Source organism: Eriocheir sinensis, chromosome 2 (assembly GCF_024679095.1).
Source record: "Eriocheir sinensis breed Jianghai 21 chromosome 2, ASM2467909v1, whole genome shotgun sequence".
Lineage (NCBI taxonomy): Eukaryota > Metazoa > Arthropoda > Malacostraca > Decapoda > Varunidae > Eriocheir > Eriocheir sinensis.
The window spans coordinates 9350846-9368817 of NC_066510.1; the positions used below are offsets into that span (position 1 = coordinate 9350846).

The 17972-nt window shown below is 46.9% G+C and overlaps 1 protein-coding gene across 5 annotated transcripts in view; it reads right to left on the reverse strand.

The window, feature by feature from the left end:
• The window catches only part of LOC126999035 (protein FAM13A-like), a 65027-nt gene that overhangs the window by 19857 nt on the left and 27198 nt on the right, over window positions 1-17972 (reverse strand). For 2 of the 5 annotated variants that reach the window (XM_050861402.1, XM_050861392.1), the window contains exon 1: window positions 14704-14848. The exons of 2 other annotated variants lie outside the window; for them this stretch is intronic. In XM_050861402.1, the coding sequence (XP_050717359.1) occupies window positions 14704-14741 (38 nt within the window). In that variant the 5' untranslated portion in view covers window positions 14742-14848. Of the gene's footprint in view, window positions 1-14703; window positions 14869-17972 lie in introns of those variants that run through there. One more of the 5 variants, XM_050861421.1, reaches the window with a different exon arrangement.

Consider the following 17972-nt stretch of genomic DNA (forward strand, 5'->3'; position numbering starts at 1 on the left):
GTGGTACTGCACGGTCACTGATGTAATGAGCTGCTCTTGGCTCCCTCGTCTCAACATCAGTAAACGTCAAACTCTACCTTCAGTTTAACACACACACACACACACACACACACACACACACACACAGCTGAACGATAGCCCATCTGAGTGGCACTGCACGGTCACTGATGTAATGAGCTGCTCTTGGCTCCCTCGTCTCAACATCAGTAGACGTCAAACTCTACCTTCAGTTTAACACACACACACACACACACACACACACACACACACACACACACACACACACACACAGCTGAACGATAGCCCATGACGCTCAGCAGCCAGCTAATCATTCAGTCCTCACCTACATCCCCCCGCACCCAAGAGGAATATATAAATTAAAAGGTCTCGAGCATCCAACCCATTATTAGTTTTTTTTTTCCGGTCTCAGTCTTATAATCACTCCGCGACATCCTTTAGTCTCCCTCTGCTCTCAGTGGTAAAAAAATATATACCGTATACGAAATGACGCAACTAGTTTTCTTCCTCACTAATACCCCGAAACAGGTAACTTTGAGAGAGAGAGAGAGAGAGAGAGAGAGAGAGAGAGAGAGAGAGAGAGAGAGAGAGAGAGAGAGAGAGAGAGAGAGAGAGAGAGAGATGTATATTTGGTCCTGTGTGTGTGTGTGTGTGTGTGTGTATATATATATATATATATATATATATATATATATATATATATATATATATATATATATATATATATATATATATATATATATATATATACACACACACACACACACACATATATACATATATACATATACACCCACAGACACCCACCCACACCCACACCCGCATATACGAGCGCGCGAGCGCGCAAAAGTTTCTCATGTTTTCCATCCTGGATGGAAAACATGAGAAACTTCCTAACTGTTTCTCAGGACCGCCCACACCAGGAAAGTTTGTATGGAAACTCAGCTTTGACATTTCGAAGGTGTTAATGAGGCTCGTAAAAGGATCTCCGCCTGTCAGATTATAGCTGCAGGCTGATGGGAGCTGGAATGGCTTTTCTGTGCCTGGTATCGATTCGTTGTATTTTGGGAGCCACCGTTCGTAATAGTTCTTCAAAATCAGTGGTTGACCTTCCAAGAAAATTATTAATTAATTAAACCCTGCTTCATTAACTCTCGGCTCCGCCAAAAGTTAAGTTATTCTGTAATGCTCAACTTTCTATAAACGACCGCACCCATACGCGTTTTCTTGTCTTCTTGCTCTCCAGTGAGTGCAATAATAAATAAAACACAGAGGCCATTGTAGCAGTCTCCGCACACACCGACATCCTGAGAACAACCCTGAGGTGTGGACAGGAAACATTATTTCCCGAGGGTATTCAAATGTATAACAGTGGTTTACCGGAACACTTGGGAAACGATTGGGATTCATTGTTGTCATACAAAGATAGTCCCCCTTCCCTGCTTCCTCTTTAATCCCTATTTCTTCCCTCTTCCCACTTCTCCCTTTTCCCCCTAACCTCATTATTCTTTCCTATTCAATTCCTGTTCCTACTATTCCCTCTTCCTCTTGCCGCCTCTCCTTCATTCTTTATCTTTTCTTCTTTTTTATTCCCTTTACCTTCATTCTCTTTCTCATATTCCACTTTCATCTATCCATCTTCTTTCTGGTCCCCCCTTTCTCTTTCCTTCTTTCCTAGTTCCCTCTACTCCCCTTCCCTTTTCCTCTCTCCAGTCTTCCTTCCTTTTCCTATCCAGTGCCGGTCCCTCCCTTACTCATGCACCCTTCACCGCCACCCTCTGAGCCTTTGCCACTTCACGAGAATGAAAAATAAGACAAAAAATGCGATGATGGAGCGACCTTGAGGAACCGTGGGCCAGTTTCTTATATACATAACACATTACCATCATCTTCTGTCCCTTTTAATCTTTCAGTTAGAATCCCCTATAATGCTTGGTTCTTGCATTTCATAACCTACGAACTAAGAAAGGTTTGGTAACAAGCGGGTAGGAAGCTTACGCACTGACCTTGATATTTCTCCCTTTTATTTCATCGAACCAATATCTGCCGTCCCCTTAACCTCTTCAGTACCATGACGCAGTATATGAGTCATTTCATCTCTCGAACCATATCCTAGAGACGCTGTATGCGTTTAATTAAGTCCGTTCGTTCAGCTCCACTAGCCTATATCACTTGTTGTCCTACCCTGAGCATGACATTCTGAATTGGAAATAGAGGAAGGCTTCAAAGCAAGTGTGTTTAATTTTATCATCTCTTTCTGACCATGACTCACCGCCGATCGTCCTTCCTACTTGCGAGGCGTGCATGGAAAAGGGAATTGTAGAGTTATGGCAACTAGAACAGAAGCGCGGAGTACCTCACCGGATCGCACTCGTTACACCACACCAACCAACCCTATTATGTTTCCTATCCAGCATTTCCGTCGTGTAAAGGTCATCAGAAACGCCTGTCAAGTGAGTGTTCTCCAGCCAAGGTCACCGACTCGTTCACAGAGGAAAGGGAAGGGATTTAGCGTTTGCCAAGTTCCGTCACTAAGGTGTGGACAACGGCGTCGCTGCTATCTTAAGACTATGAACGAACCTGACCTGAAGCAATACAGTAAGTGCTGTCTGTGAAAATCGATGAACCACCTCCGTGGTTCTATGTGGCAGGCGACGACCCTAACGGTGCTGTGTCGTGACTATCGCGTCTAAACAAAATGTGCCGAGCTCTTTAAAAATCAGTCCATGAATGAGTATAACAATGTGATACAGGACGACCCCTTAAAGAGCTACCTCCTTCCTCTGACCTCAAAAAGCCCTGCTGTGGTCGCTAAGAATCGGTTGAGTAGCTCCATGGCTCTGAATGTTACACAGGACCCACCGACGAAACCTAATACCCCCATGCAACATAGAAGTCTCAGTCTCAGTAGTCGGGACAGACTCTTCCGCCCACACGATACAGCGCCCCGCCACCTGAAGCAACACCTCGCCCACGCCAGCTGTGAAGTGGCCCAAGGGAGCACTGCCACGACGCTTCCTAAAGTATGTGGTGACGATCCAAGACAAATATGGCCCGGTCTTGTTAGCATACACCTCCTTTATTTTCACCCTGGCAACTGGTGCAGAATGCGAAGCTTCGGAAACGCACAAAGGACTTGGAGAAGGGAGGAAAACTAGATGACCAGTGGAAAATGAAAGACACAAGGGGCATGGAAGGGAAGAGAAAGCCGAGAGACTATTTTAAAGGTCAACTATTAGCAGCAGGTGAGTGTATTACAATGAAAGGATTACTGGAGGTAAAATAAACATAAAAAGGGGGGGGGGGGTGACAGGAGATGAGAGAAGTATGGAGAAAGGGGATAAAGAAATAAAGGGATTGAAAGAAAAGATACGACGAGAAAATAGGTAAATAATAATGTGATGAATGAATTATAGGGGATGGGTTACAAACGAGAAAGACAGGGAGAGAGAAAGTGACGAAGACTGGAAGGAGGAACAGATGGGAGCGAGGAGGAAGGGCGCTCGCTGAAGGATGTAACACAAGCGTCCCTGACCTTGAGATTTGGGCTCGCAAGGACCAAGTCACAATGACGAGGCGGCACGGCGAAAGAAGACGGATAACTGCACTCCTTCCCCTTCCGCCAATGTCTTTTCCTTATCGGTCCACGCCTGCCCTAACATTCGCAGATCCCTCTCTCATACTCATACTCAAGGGGAGAAAACTGATATGCCAATAATCACGTTTCTCCTAACCCTCACTGTTTTCCTCGCTCTCTTTCGGCAGAGAAAACACTGAAGAGAGAAATGCTTTAAAAAACTGGATTGAAGGAAAGGGTAATGTGCTAGCTATCATCATCAGGCCTTTCGATTAAAGTGTATGTGTGTGTGTGTGTGTGTGTGTGTGTGTGTGTGTGTGTGTGTGTGTGTGTGTGAGAGAGAGAGAGAGAGAGAGAGAGAGAGAGAGAGAGAGAGAGAGAGAGAGAGAGAGAGAGAGACTGGTGTCCTTGCGTCATAAATGTATGTGTGTGTGTGTGTGTGTGTGTGTGTGTGTGTGTGTGTGTGTGTGTGTGTGTGACCTTCAACTATGATATATTTAAGGCACAGACATGTGTGGATTGCAAGCGGAAACGACGGTTATGAGAAATTCAGAGAAAGGGGAGTGTGAGGAGGGAGTATACAAACGTAAGAGAGAGGAGAGCCGTGGAGAAGGAAGGAGAGGAGGATCCGAGGAGGGACAGACCACGGGAGAAAAGGGGTGGTGAGTTGAGCAGCAAAAGCAGTTTGCCTTCACGGTTTACTTCCTACTGTCCACTCCCTCGTGCTCTCCTCACACACGCCCTCCTACTACTCCTTGGCCTGTCTAGCCCCTCCCGGAGCCTGCAAGCAACGCACCGCACCTCCTCTGGTCTTACTCTAGCTGTAGCGTTCCCCATGAGCGGGCGTTGGGCTCTCCTGGGGAGTTCTGTGGTCGAATTAAATCTCTTCTATTACCACCAACGACACATATAGTTTTTGCATCGAAATCCCTAAGCAACCCACTGTCCTGTGACGTCGGAATGGCTGCGATATTGGTAAGTAGTTGCGGTGCAGACTCTGATGTACTGTGAATGTCTGAAGACGATTTCCCTAACCTTCATGGTGGCCAAGTGTAGAGGAAAGTGTCCTGTGGCGCAATTGGTGTAAACAAACACTTACATCCTGTAGCTAGGGAACGAGGCCGCGGGCGTGAGAGGGTACGTGAGGTGATGGTTGTGGTGGTGAAAATGTTCTCGTCACACCCACCCAAGCCACACACAACTTGCTTCCAGCATCACCTTTACCACCTGCTACTCCACTCCTCCGCTCAGCGACAAATGCTGGCCCAAGGCTGTGTTTTTGATGCTGCTTGTGTGAAAACAAAACAAAACAGGAAGGTCTTGCTACAACATCCTTTGTACTGCATAACACAACCCGTTCCTGCCCTCATAACAATTCCGCTCCACGCGAGTCACTTGAGCCTTTGCTACTCATCATAACATTTCCACCCGCCATTCACCACATTGCTCGCCAAGCAGCCGATCAGCAAGAGTCCTGAATAACGCTGAGTACTTCCGCCATAACATAATATGCCTTCCCCATACCGCCATTGGTGCATGTGTGGCCTACTGCACCCAGCGCTCTCATCTTCTACGCAGCAGCTGTGTTTAATCTCCGCACTAGTACGGCCTCCACTGATATACCTTTTTCGTTTAATAAATTTATGATAAAATATTTTAATTCGGTGCATGTCAAATGTATATTTTTTTCTCATCTTAAAATGCAATCTTTGTCCAGGAGCCAACAAAGAGACTCACATTCATATTTTCGACGTTATTCGCGATTTATTTCCTTTTTTTCCTTAAGTGACGCCTTCCCAACACTCGTCCGTCGAGAAAGGCTGCGCGGGGATACTCCTGCATCATCTCGTCACTGCCCCACTACTGTTTGTTGTTGTTGTGGGCAAGTTTTTTTTTTATACTGCCACTCTTTATTTAAGAGACTGGTCGAGCGGGTGTGGCAGGTGGGCGGGGCAAAGAAGGAGAGGCGGCTACGTGCGGGAGGGCGGAATGTGGTGGGTGTAGAGGGGCGATGGAAAGGTGGGTGGTGATGTGAGTGGTGGTGGGGACGATTACTAATAGGAAGGGGACCTCGTAACGGGGCAGGCACGTGGAAGGGGTAAATGCCATGAGAGGGTGAAAAAAAATAACAGGTCTATTTTAAACTAGGATGCTGTGTTAGTCTGTACGAGCGTTTGTGCGTCTGGCTGGACGAGGTACAGGATAGAGATACCTTGGATTTCTCTACCCTAAACCTACATTTTTTGTCACTGAAGAAAAAAAATACTGTGTTAATCTATGAGCGTCTTTGTGCCTGGCTGGACTGTGTTTAGGGCGACCCAACCTTGTGTTACAGACCCTCTACCACCTTAATTAAGTAATGCTGTTTTATGAAAATGAGGGGGGAGGGGAGCCAGGTTTCTTAATCTACGATGATGTGTTCGTCTATATTAACGTCTGTGCGTCTGGCTTCACTGGGTGGGCCATGCATATCAACGTAAAGTATCAAAGAACCCTCCGTCAATTTGCCTAACGCTGAAATATAGAGTATGTATTGCTATCGTCCCTGCACTAACTATGTGAAGGAGAAGCGGCTACGTGCGGGAGGGCGGAACGTAATGGGTGTAGATGGGCGATGGAAAGGTGGGTGGTGGTGGGGACGATTACATAGTTAGTGCAGGGACTGGATAGCTACATGGACGAGGATGACAGGTGGCAGTGAGGTGTGGGTGCAATAAGGAGGCAGGGTACTGGAGCGTACGCCCGTACCGAAGGTAAACGAGGATCAAGCCTCTACCTGTAACCCCTGAAACTACACCTCACCCATCGTGAGTAGTGGGGGGAATTCTGGAGCTGCCCTGTGTAGGCCACCCGGCCTCTTGCAGTTTCCCTATGTTCTTATGTTCTTATGTATTGCACTTAAACTAAAATGCTGTGTTGAGGTGTGTAAGCGTCTGTGTGTCTGGCCGAACTGGGTAGGGCCCCTGCAGCCTTGAGCGTCAGAGACCCTCCACCACCTAGCTGCTTAACGCTACCTGTGGCCTTCTTTCCGCCCTAATATGGTCTCAGGAGTCGAAACTACCTGATGACTTTGTGGATAGCAGGGAGAGGAAAGAGCAACAGAGAATATAAGCTTAGGATGACGTAATATCCAGGTGTTATGCAAAGTGTCTCCCCTAGCAACTAGTCCTACAGATTGGTTACCTTGTTCCAGGTACCAACGCCCAGCACCTAGAAACAAGGGTGGGGCCCAAAGAACAGGAATGGTGTGGCAGAGGAGACGTCTTATTCTTTACGATAAAAGGCAACGCGGAAAAAGCACGGGACGTAAATATACATGCGCGAATTTCGAGGTAGAAATGTGAGGATAAGGGATTGAAGGGAAGGAATACTGACTAAATAATGTTCAGGTAATCGAGATAAATAACAACAGTGCAAGATTAAAAAAAAAAGTAACCTGCAGTAAGTCAGGATTTTTCTCTTCATTTCTCCGTGTGGTCATCTTAGCTTTTTCCTCCAATTGCGACACTCATCCCTCACTTGTCAGGCACAGGTGTACGCCGACGTGACTCAGTGTACAGCAGGTGTGCTCCAATCCATTACTCACATACCCAAACACCTCTATTACTTTCCTGTACTTTTATTTATGCTATTTCTTCATCTTACTATGATTTTTTTCCCATTTACTTCCTTGTTACTTGCTTCCTTATCACTTTCTACTTCCACAATATTTCCGCTAACCATCCTATGTTTTCCAACACTTCTACACCTTTTTTTTTATCTATTAATTTATTATCATTATTGTTTTATTTTTATTTTCCTTTCGCTTTTTCATCAACCTTTCCACCATAATCTTTTCCACTAACCTAGCCGTCCATCCCTTCCCCTAATTAATCTCTCTCTCTCTCTCTCTCTCTCTCTCTCTCTCTCTCTCTCTCTCTCTCTCTCTCTCTCTCTCACACACACACACACACACACACTGCATAATCTACTTTACTATAAAAGCAGTAGAGCTGATGTATATACGAAGCAGGCAATACGACTGACTGATTGGCTGACTGGCCGACTTATTGCCTTTCCTGGAAAAAGCTTTTTGAGCTGGACCAGAAAATGACGAGTGAGGATTCTACTTTTATGTTCTTTTTCGCTTTTCTGTCCTCGCTCATGGTAGGACTGTTGTGTTCTTCGTGATTATAAACAGGCCGTGGGGGGGGGGGGGGATGAGAGAGAGAGAGAGAGAGAGAGAGAGAGAGAGAGAGAGAGAGAGAGAGAGGGGTACATTCAATTAGTTGTACTTATAAAGGTATTACGTGTCTGTGATATCTTTTCCCTGGTTCGTATAATTAGGCCTCCTCCGTGTGTGTGTGTGTGTGTGTGTGTGTGTGTGTGTGTGTGTGTGTGTGTGTGTGTGTCAGCTTCCTAACCCTGGGTGCGGGAGGAATCAATACGGCGAGTGTCGGGGGGTGGGGTAGGCGGGAGGCACGGGTGATAGGGCTCAAGGCCAATGCTCGTGTCCTTGTGATTCTGAATGGACGGGATGAAGGAGGAGGAAGATTTTTTTTTGGGGGGGGGGGGGGAGGGGGAGGAGGAGGAGGAGGAGGAGGCTGGAGTGAAAAAAAAATAAGGGCACATGAATCGGGAATTACGAGCCGTGTCCTTATGCCAGCAACCTGACCACCTTCGCCACCCCAACTCTCGCATGCCACACTGTTCCAGCTTAGCACTCAACTACTGATTCTGCTAGCACCATCCCTTCGGCCCTTTCATTACACCACCCAGTCACACCTCGCTACACATGCATGTCCAAAACTCGCCTTGGCTCTGTAATTAGTATGATGCTCAACAGCACCTATTTCTGGCTCGGCTCAGGCTTTCATCCTACCGTCCTCAAACCCGCTGCCTGCCGCTTCGTGTGGCCCTGCACCTATAATAAACAGATCGATGCTAGTAACACTACGCTCATTTGGGTGCACTCTTCCGTTTGCTTAGCTCTACAGTGTAAACACAGAGCTGGAAAACAGCATAATGACGCTCAATGGCAGGGTGCAGACAAATTACCTGCTCTCAAAAGGACATGTGGACAGCATACCTGCTCCTCTACTAGGAACAGAACACAAAAATTATAGTCCGGTCTTGTTTTGGGTGGACTGGACACGACAAACCTATTTAGAGCATTATGTACACCAATGTGTGTTTGGGAGGTGAGGGGAGGGGAGGGGAGGGGAGGGGGAGGAGGAGGCGATGTGCCTCAGTAAAAAAAGTCTGACATTTATTTGGCTACGAGGGATTTCATATTTTTTCATAAAAAAAAAAGGCACAAATAGGATGTAACGTGCTGGCTAGCCAGTGTGTCTTATAAACTTACTATAATCTCTGTTTCTTTCTAGCACCCCCTCTAATATTTGTTATCATCACTGACAGTCAATGTTCTTTTCTCTTTAAGATGACAGCGTATCGTCAAACAATAGATTCCCCATTAGGAATTAACTTAACCGATGCGGAAAGCATTGAATAATCCTAAACGTATATATATAGAATATAATTTCTGAAAGGCAGAAATCTTGATAATTTTAATGCCTCGCATATCTGCCATTCACCTTTTAACACGGGATTTCATATGTCCCACTTGTAATAGATTCAACCACCCTTCTCCTCTACGTCGAATATTTCTTGTAGAAATTTTCAGTTTCGTATCCAAACCCTCCCTGAATCAATGACCGCCTGAACGATCCTGAATACTAACCAAAGATCTCTTACTTTCTTTTCCTTCCCCTCTGTGGAACACCAACACGTGACTCCTCATTACCAGTCTGGACGCACTCCGTTGCCTCACTACACACCAGTTCACATCCGCTACTCCCAAGGCAACTTTCCGTCGTCAGCATCTTGATCACCAACTACAGAGCCAGTCCATGTTTGGAAATTATTGCCAACAGCATTGAGTCCACCTCTGTTCTTTCTGGAATGGCTGATGACTGCCGAAGAGGACGGAATCGGTGACGTCTGATTTCACTCTTGCATACATACCAACCAGCAAGGAGGCATGCCAATAACTGCTCTCTCTCTCTCTCTCTCTCTCTCTCTCTCTCTCTCTCTCTCTCTCTCTCTCTCTCTCTCTCTCTCACATGATGAAGCCGCTGGAGAGATTATCTATCTATCTATCTATCTATCTATCTATCTATCTATCTATCGAGAGAGAGAGAGAGAGAGAGAGAGAGAGAGAGAGAGAGGCAGCATATATTTCCATCATCATCAGCACGCTAATAAATTCAGAGAGTGGCATCACCACCGCCGCCGCCATCACAATACTGAATAATGCATGGCTTCTTCCTTTCCTTGTCCGGCTTTTCTTGCCCTCAGTCCTAATGTGTGTCCTCTTCCCTAGTCTTGTCGCGTCTTTCCGGCCCGCTCTTTCTCTTCATTCCCTCGGCCTGTTCCATTCCTTCTGCTGTTCCGTCTTTCAGCATTTCAGGACGCCGCCGCAAATGACCACCACCATTACATTTATCATTTCCGGGTTACGTTCCATTAGTGTGTCGATTTTCCGTATTTACACTTTTATTACTTTACATGATTATCAGTTAGCACGTATTGTTTTCTGGTTTCTTACTTGTTTGACTTCTTTTGAATCAGATAATACATAATTCATCTCTCTCTCTCTCTCTCTCTCTCTCTCTCTCTCTCTCTCTCTCTCTCTCTCTAATCTTTTTTGCTGAGGCGCCACATCCTCCCCTTCCACAGGCAGGCTTTGTGTCGAAGAAGCCCTGAAGTATGAACGTCAGGAAGTGCTGACTTGGGCTTGCCTCCAACTGATTGACAGACAGACAGACTGACTTACTGACTGACTGACTGACAGACGGACTGACTGGCTCAGTGATCCGATGGCTGAATGGAAGCTGGATGGCTTTTAGTGATTTCATGTAGTGACGCGCATTAGCTAACGGTTCGACAGACATGAAGTATACGATATAATATAGTAAACGACACACACACACACACACACACACACAATACGGTGATGTATTTGAATGACTGATTTGACTTTTGTGACTTTATTCAGTGGCCGATGCAGTGACTAACGACTCGATTGACATCAGTAAACGACTGCTTATTATGATTAACTATTGACCTAGTTTGTCAACCCTCCCTTACGCTGATCTGACAATTGACGACAGAAAGAACAGAGCGTGACCGAAAACTCATCCAGTCCAACAGATAAATGCGTAGAATGAGAGACCTCTAAAAAGGTGCATTTACTCTCTCCGGCAGCTTGAACTCCTTCCAGTGTACATCGCGTGTCAAGTGTCAAGACAGTTCAAATAAATTGATAATTCTCTGACGAGCATTAAAAAGACATTCTGGCTAAGCCCTTCGTCCGTCTCTTTTATCTTGAAAATAGGGCAACTTGTGGCTGGCACGCACACACACACGCACATCACAAAATGCTAGCGTTCTCTTCGCCCGAGCTTAACTAATCGAATTAGGCTGCGCGACGGACGTGGTCTCGTTCCTCAGAGCCGTGTGGAGTTTGCCTAGTGTCCAGTTTTTGTCGCTTAAATATAATCGTGTGTTTCCCAAAATAGATGTACGTAGTGTCTAAACTCGGTACTAACTGATTTAGACTAGTTCAGTCTACCTCCCCACCCCCCTCCTTTTTTTTTAACAGTAGAGGAAACAGTTTAAGGAAAAAAAATAAAAAAATAAAAAAATAAGGAAAAAAAAAATCTACTCCTTGCACCCGCCTCCGCTTCTTCCGTTCATTAATCTTCTTTCCCCCTTCTATATGATAGTAGAGGCTCCCCGAAAATAGCTGTACTGTCTAAGGCACATTTACTTAAGCTCTTTCGACTTGTCGGAGGTGTTGCTCAGCCCCCGTTTTTTCACCCATCTCATTTCTTCTTTCTTCTCCGCCGTCATTCCATTAGTCTTACTGTAACTGTGCCGTATAACTATAAAGACGACTGATGGACATACTTGAGGCTCCCTTGATGCTCAGGAGGTCAAGGTGGACTGCCCTTATTACAGAATCACTGGTCGGGTAGAGTGATTTGATATCCTGATGGCCGGTCTTATTTTCTATGGTGGAGACTTAACCGTGTGTGTGTGTGTGTGTGTGTGTGTGTGTGTGTGTGTGTGTTAGATAGTAGATGAGACGGAATGAGTACGCCGCCGCCAGTAAAATTCCTCACTAATTTGCCCAACAAGTTATGGACGCTCAAGGAAACATTAACATTGGCAGAGGATGAACGGGTGTCAACGAGAATAGAGATCACATGATGACGGGGAGGACACCATGGAGAGGAGTGCTTACGGGTGGGAAGTGGGGATGGGGATGGAAGGTATGACGGGAAGACAGGGGGTGAGGCTAGGTGAGGCTCGTGAGGGAAGGGGAAGGGAAGCGATGATGGAAAGAAGGGAGTGAGGTAAAGTCGTGGTTGCTGGTGGGGAAGGGGAAGGGAGGTGCTGGCAGGATGGATAGAAGGGAGTGAGGGTAAGTCGTGCTTGCTGGTGGGGAAGGGGAAGGTGCTGGCAGGATGGATAGAAGGGGGTGAGGGTAAGTCGTGGTTGCTGGTGGGGAAGGGGCAGGTGCTGAAAGGATGGATAGAAGGGGGTGAGGGTAAGTCGTGCTTGCTGGTGGGGAAGGAGAAGGGAGGTGCTGGCAGGATGAATAGAGGGGAGTGAGGGGAGGTCGAGCTTGCTGGTGGGGAAGGGGAAGGGAGGTGCTGGCAGGGTGGATAGAGGGGAGTGAGGGGAGGTCGAGCTTGCTGGTGGGGAAGGGGAAGGGAGGTGCTGGCAGGGTGGAGAGAGGGGAGTGAGGGGAGGTCGTGCTTGCTGGTGGGGAAGGGAGGTGCTGGCAGGGTGGACAGAGGGGAGTGAGGGGAGGTCGTGCTTGCTGGTGGGGGGGAGGAAGGGGAGCAATAGCAGGAATGATAGAGGGGAGTGAGGGAGTCCCGTACTAGCTGGTGGGGGGGAATAGAGAGGATAGTGAGGGGAGGTCGTGCTTGGTGGTGGGGGAGGGAAGGGCAGAGTTGTCTGTGTGTGGGTGTCATGTTTGGGAGGGAAAGTGCGAGGGAATGACTCGAGGATAATGAAGTGTGCTGGAAACTTAATTAAGCGCCACAAAGAGACGAGGTGATCAGTTATAGTTCCCATAATAGTTATAGTAATAATAATAATAATAATAATAATAATAATAATAATAATAATAATAATAATAATAATATAATAACGGGTCATACTTTTTCAGTTGCGCCGCTTCCTCCTCAACTTCCTCCATTCCCGCCTTTCTCCTCCCTTCATTATAATGCTACCTCTGCCCTCGCCTCCTCTCCTCGCTCCACCTCCTCGGCAAAGGAATAGTCGGCGCTAAAGTTTTCTTGTTAACTCGCTTTACTAAAACCTTTGGTAATTGGGTCCACCAGGGATCAAGAGTAAGAGCATTGTTGAGGCCCAAACCCGCTCGATATGAAGCCCAACTAGAGGCACGAGGGAGACAGGCTGGGGTGTGGGGGTGGGAGAGGGAGGTCGAGAGGGTACACGAGGACACGAAGGGAGATACAGCAGGTGCAGGGCAGGGCGAAGGCTGGTAGGTGGCTGTGTGCTCTGATACCGGCCTGCGTCCCGCCCCACCCTGCACCTAGACCACCCCGTCTTTAATGCGTCTTGAGCTTTATCACGTCAAGGGCTGCTGCTGATGATGATGCTTACAGTGCTAACATTATTACTACTACTACTACTAATAATAATAATAATAATAATAATAATGATAATCTTCTTCCTCCTCCTACTACTACTACTACTACTAATAATAATAATAATCTCTCTCCTCCTCCTCCTCCTACTACTACTACTACTACTACTACTACTACTACTTCTGCTGCTGGTGCTCCTACCCGCCATCACTCTCCTGACTCACGCCAATAAGATAAATAAGATAAGAGGTCTTTATATCCCCAGCCACTGGTTCTGTCGGCGGCCTATTACAGGAGCGGCACGCGCCTAGGACAGGAAAAAGCTGCCGCCCAAAACATGATGCTGCGGCCAAGGGTAAAACGCAAGGCCAACCCATCACAAGCCACGGAAGAGGAGGAAGAGGAGGTATAGCATGTGTGTGCGTGTGAGAAGAATAGATGGCAGATGAAGGAGGAGGAGGAGGAGGAGGAAGAATGTTGGGAGAAAGGCGTGAATGTGTGACTGGGTGGAAAGTGAAGAGTTGGGAAAGGAAATGGAAGATGTGGAAAATGAAAAGAATAAGGAGGAAGAAAGCTGAGGAGTAGCAGCAACAGGAGGGGGAGGAGGAGAATCCCTTTCAGTGGGCTCCTCAGCATGAGCCAGTGAGCGCCGCTTCACACATACAATCAATAGCAAGGGCGGAGGATGTACAGTGATAAACACGACTCACCAACACAACCGCCTTCATTACTTCATCACACTCGCTCGTCACGAACGTCTCTATGAAAACAACTTGGTCCCCAAAGCCAAAATGATTCTTAGAAAAAAAAGAGGGGGGGGAGGGGGGGATAAGCAACAACCTTCCCTTCTTTCACCGCCACTCCCAATCTTCCTCCCTCCTCCCGCCTCTAACCTCTACCTCCAACCTGCAGCAGACGAGTCACGTACGCCACTGTGGGTCTACTGCGTCGTGAGGATTTAAGTTCGGCAACGTCTGCCTCGCCCTCCTCAGAGCAGGATCGTTACGTAACACGCGCCAGGAACTTCTTCATCGCGAAAGAAGCCGTGTCATTCAGATCTTGATAAGGGCTGTTTAGAGACTAGACTTTCCTCTGCCAACAACACATTAACCAAGAAACCCCAAATGGCCCTCACTTCGACCCCGACCTTGTGAGAGCCTGTCGAGCGCCGCCAGCCGCCTCGACACCTCCCTTCTCCCTTCACGCTCGTCGACCTTTATTCTTCACTACTGCATTTTGCTTTATATTTCCCTCACTACTGCATTTTGCTTTATATTTCCCGTATCCACTGTTCCCTATAACTGCTGCAGCTCATGCATACACCCCTCAGCTCCAGTGGTATACCTATAGCGAGACGGACCCTCCTTCCACGGGTCACGAGGCTTGAGTGCCTCGTCGACCTCGCCATGGGATGCACTTAAGAGAGGCGCTACTCACCCGCAGGTGCAGACGGTCTTCCCCTGAATCTTGCACATGCTGATCACGTGTTTAATGTACTCCAATGTGTCGCTTAACCGTGTACAGTGCCAGTTTGCACACACTGGACTAAGTCTCAGCTGGTTGGGTTCTCACTGAGACCCGCGCGCGCTGGCTTCCACTATATATGCCGGGCTCAGTGGTGCCATCTGCTAGCACTGCCACAAACCGCCACCACCGCGCCCACCAGGCTATTTCAATCAGCTTTACGTCGCTTTTCAGAGAATGTACCTGAAGGCATCCCTCTAATGGTGAGGCTAACAACACAATAACGAGCTTAAGGCGAGCGCGGCCGCCACAGGTCATCAGACATGAAGCTACATACCGTTAACATCGTGCCTGCAGCTCGCGGCACCCTCCCACTTTATCAATGGCCCGCTGCTAACAGTGGCGGAGACCACACAACGCTAATGCTCGCCAAGCACAGAAAAAGGCACAGGTTTTAAGTAGCACTACAAATACATTGGCTCTGCTACCTCGGCAGGCACCGTTAGTTGTCCTGCCCTAACCTGCAGTGCTGCGCATCATTAATCTCCAGGCTACACACGGCTTCACGTGCGCCACGGCACACGCTAGTACTCGCCAACCTGCACGCCAGCTGACCTCCGGCACTCCTAGGTCCCATAGTCTTCTCCACCCATCTTCACCTCCTTGGGCCACACGTCGCGAACAGCCCCATGGCATGCGAAGAGAAAGTGGGGGCGGTGGTCCTCGGCAGCGATCAGGGAGTCTTCGATCACCGAGCGGAGGTACATAATTCAGGGATAAGCCGGGCCAGCAGGGCAGGGCCGTGAGTCGTGATGTTAATGCACGACGAGTACTACTTGACGGCTCAGAGACGCAGCTCCCAACAAAACTTTCACGAGTTGTTGACTGTCATTCCACTTCCCCCTTTAAAGATACTTCAGTAAAAAAAATATATATATATAAAAAAAAAAAATAAATAAATAAAAAAAAAAATATATATATATATATATATATATATATATATATATATATATATATATATATATATATATATTACTTTCTTTTTACCCCCCTGACGCGCCTGTGATTCTGTGACCTCTGATCTCTCCCGTAACTGCCTCCCTTGCTAATCGTACCCTTCATCACAACCCGCTTTTGTGGATTTCCAACATTCCTTTGGTGCAGGAGTTTTATTTACCTCCACGACCCTTCCTGAGCCATAGCTCCATTTTACACTTCCACAAGAGGCGGAGGCTTACATAAAATGAGCAAAGGGTCCTTAATGACATTCCTGCGCAGTCTAAAATGAGTCGGCTAGGAGACAATATGAGCAAAAATATGGAAGATGGGAATGTCTTTTAACTCAACTCAGTATTGTTCAGTATAGAGAAGCCCACCACTCTATAGGATTTTAAAGTGGGGAAAATTGTAGATGTTGAGTCACCAAAACGCGCGTGAGCCAGATTCATGGTAAGGCTGTCAGCAGCTTTAACATGCTCAGGTCAATGAAGACCCTCCTCCCTCCATCCGAGTTCACATAGCGTTGTGGGTCACGCAGCAGCCCTCCCTAAAGGGCCCTTCCGATGTTACTGTAATCAATGCTTCTCAGCACGCGAAACCTTCAGACCCTGGCAAGTGGACGGCACAAGTTTAATGTTGGTCGAGACGCGCCGAGCATAGTGTCGATGAGTGGCTCTCCAAACGTCGCTCATTTAGCAGTCTCCGTAGCTGGTGGGCATCGTAAGTTCTGCATAAAGTAGCAGCAGTCAAGGCTACACACGTGTGTTGCTCAAAGAAGTTAACAAGTAGCCACAAGTGATGTCCCATCCCGCCCGAGTTTCGAAAGTCGACTTGTTCGTTACACTGGTTCTCGGGGGATAAAACTATGGGAGATTTCCTGGTGCCGCCTGGTGGTGCGTGGATGTGTCTGGCTCCAGGGAGTCTGGCCGTCGCTTTGCTGAAGGACAGTGTATAGAGAATTGCTCTCCCTGGGCTAAGGGACGAGAGTGCTATCGATATGATGCCATGCAGGCCAGTCTTTGTGTCCATTTAAGGCCAACGAATTCAAGAGTTGCGGTCAAGATCATTGACATGCAGCTCCAAACTCGGCTACATGACGTCTCTCTGAATATCTTCTAAATGTTATTTTTATACTAGGTTCTTTGTTAGTGATAAGTAGACCTATTACTTGAAGACAGAGGTCTCCCAGCCTTTCTCTTGGCCGGCGCTGGGAGGCGTGGTGCAAGGACAGGGTTCACGCCAACTGCCTAGACCCGTCCACCCCGCCAGCATGTTGACGGAACTGTGCCACCGCCGCCCCGCGCTATTGATTTATCCACGTCGATTCGCGGCGACCCTTCTGCCAGCATAAAGGCTTTAAAACAGATATACCTGTTACTGAGCATCCATATACTGTTAATGCAATATTTGATGTTACAAGTAATTGATATTGTTATTGTTGTTGTTGTTATTATTATTATTATTATTATTATTATTATTATTATTATTATTATTTATTATTATTATTATTATTATCATTACTATTATTATTTATTCTTATCATTATCATCATTATTATCATTATCATCAGCAATGCCATCTCCCAATTTCTTTATGGGAGGAGCATGTGCTGGACTTTTTTGTTAATATAGCCCTCGGCCTGTCTCCTTAACTGAAAATAAAATAAAGTGTCAGGCTGCTCGTATCCCTCATATGTCACTTTCTCTGAATATTCGTTAAATGGCTTGCAGTCAGTGTCGAGTCGCCCGACACGCCGCCGCACTAGAGCCAAACCTTCCTTCAATGCTGGCGCGGCGAACAGGGGCTAGACGCCAAGTGTTTTCAAGGTGTTTCAGTGACGAACTGAAAGTGACAGCAATGCCCGTTTATCGTTTTGTTGTCATTATTGTTGTTGATGGTGGCGGCGGTGTAATCGTTATTGCTGTTTCTTACAATATTATTAGTATTATCACAATGAACTAAAATGTAACTATGGCTTCCAAAACTGACAATGAATAATATTAACCGTCGAAGTTGTTGCTATATTTGATAATGCTGCCGGTGCTAGTAATCGTGCTAGTGGTGGTGTTGATGTTATTCTTATCATTGTTTACACCAACATTATCACCAGAACTAACTAGGAAGCCACTGCTGCCTCATATAGGTCTTGTATCTCAATCTTATCTCACTAGACAACTGATGCAATTTCTCATTCGTGCCCGGAATGGTTCTAACTCCCTAAAGTAAATTAGAAGATACAATGG